Source organism: Ramularia collo-cygni (genome assembly GCF_900074925.1).
Source record: "Ramularia collo-cygni strain URUG2 genome assembly, contig: RCC_scaffold05, whole genome shotgun sequence".
Taxonomy (NCBI): Eukaryota; Fungi; Ascomycota; class Dothideomycetes; order Mycosphaerellales; family Mycosphaerellaceae; genus Ramularia; species Ramularia collo-cygni.
In genome coordinates, this window is record NW_019716259.1 from 16,686 (window position 1) to 18,672 (window position 1,987).

Sequence of the window (1,987 nt, forward strand, 5' to 3'; positions counted from 1 at the left end):
TAAGGATCTCTTTAACCTCCTACTGCCCATCCTCGTCGACTGCGAGTGGCATGCGCTCCTCTTGCGCTTTACTCTTCCGGCTAGAATATAGCTCTAATAGAGTAACGTAGAAGACGTTGTGGATCCTTACTGAGGTAGGTAACTGCAAGCGATACGCCTAAGTCCCGATTGCGTTAATTACGCGGTATGGGCCCAGCCATTTAGGTCCTATCTTCTTCTTGCCCTCTAGCTTAAGGTTCTTCGTGGAGAGAAGCACTAGATTACTAACATTAAAGCTCATAGGCTTGTAGCTCTTATTATAGTACTTTGACTGTTGCTCTTTGGCTTTACGCTATCGCTTAGTAAGCTCTTTATGTACGCTACGCATGCGCTTCGCTAAGTCGATAGCGGCCGGCATTCTCCCTTCTAAGAGCTCGTCCCGAGCGATGTCTTGGGCATTAGCGCCATCGCCTAGAGGGCGCGTCGCCAGCTCTAGGTTCCATCCGTAGAGGATCTAGAAAGGGCTCATTTTAAGGCCCGCGTACACGCTGTTGTTACACGCAAATTCAGCTATAGGTAGCTATTGCGCCCAGCTGTCCTGCTGCGTGCCGCAGTAGCAGCGCAGGTATTGCTCAAGCGTCTAATTGGCTTTCTTAGTCTGTCTATCCGTCTAAGGGTAGAAGGCTGTGCTTAGCTTGCGCTTTATATGCGCTTCGTAGCAGAAGTCAGACTAGTATTAGCTAGTGAAAACCGAGCCTCTGTTACTAACAATGCCTGCTAGCACGCCGTATTTGCAAACTACGTGAGATATAAAGATATCCGCTAGCTCTACTATATTGCATTGCTTAGTAGTAGGGATGAACAAAGCTATCTTGCTGTAGCGGTCGACGATTACGAGCACCGCAGTATAGACGCTGTCTCCGCGCTTACTAGGAGGTAGGTCCGTAATAAAGTCCATGCTGATTTCTTGCTATGCTCGATCCGGCATAGGCAATAGAACTATTGCTCCGTAGGGGCGGTGGTGCCGCGCCTTACTTGCGAGGCATATGTAGCACCCCTTAATGTACTCTGCGACATTAGTAGCTATGCGTAGCTAGTAGTACTTCCGCTGAAGTAACTCGAGCGTCTTCGCCTTCCTAAAGTGTCCGGCGAGAGCGTTATCGTGGTGTATACGCATTAGTTGCGCACGCAAAGCGTGGTCTTTCGGAATGTATAGGGCATCGCCGTGGAACAATGTTCCATCCTTAATAATGTAGCCTTCGTACTCGCCCTTCTCCCTAGCCGCGTCGCGCATGCTCGAAGCATCTGCGTCTGCGTTCACTAGTGCTTTAGCGTAACCGAGTATTAGGTCTGGAATATTTCTAAGGGCTAAGTCTGTAGCTGCTAGGACGGCTGTAACACGCCTAGGTAGCGAAAGCTCGCCGCATGCTCTAGCAGGCAGTAATCCCTCGCACTTGATCGCGTAGCACATAGCTCTTACTCTTCTAATAGAGGGCTCTAACTCGCTTCGAAGAGCTTTATTAGATTGCTAGTTCTAAAGTTTGCTCTGCAGTGTAGGTAATAGTATGCTTATATGCTAAGACGACTCCGTCGCACTCGTTTCGTAGTCGCTGCGCCTGCTCGGACCATCCGCAGGGTTCTTTATCCCTGCGCGATGTTCGATAGTAAAGTCGAAGGGCGCTAATTAAACCGCCTATCGTGCCTGTCGACCGACTAACTGTTTTATCGTTATAAAAGCTTTAAGGTTAGCATAGTCGACGATTACTTAAATCGCATGCGCAGCGCCATCGAGGTACGGGCGCTACTGCTTAAACGCACTTACTACTACAAGTAGCTCTTTGTCGTGGGTCTCGTAATTGCATTCGGCCGGGATTATCTTCCGTGACCAAAAAGCAATAGGATGCCACTGTTTGTCCTTAAACTGCTGTGAGAGGATGCCCGCAAGCGCGAAGTCCGATGCGTCGGTTTCGACTCGCAGGCGAAGCGCAGGGTTATAGTGCCTTAGCAG

General features: G+C 49.5%; 1 protein-coding gene across 1 annotated transcript; it reads right to left on the reverse strand.

Moving 5' to 3' along the window:
- Window positions 1–1,072: 1,072 nt before the first annotated feature.
- Window positions 1,073–1,450, reverse strand: RCC_03724 (uncharacterized protein; the record flags this gene model as incomplete). Its single annotated transcript, XM_023769009.1, has 1 exon — window positions 1,073–1,450. One exon carries the CDS (start codon window positions 1,448–1,450, stop codon window positions 1,073–1,075), a length of 378 nt encoding a protein of 125 aa, XP_023624777.1.
- Window positions 1,451–1,987: the final 537 nt, after the last annotated feature.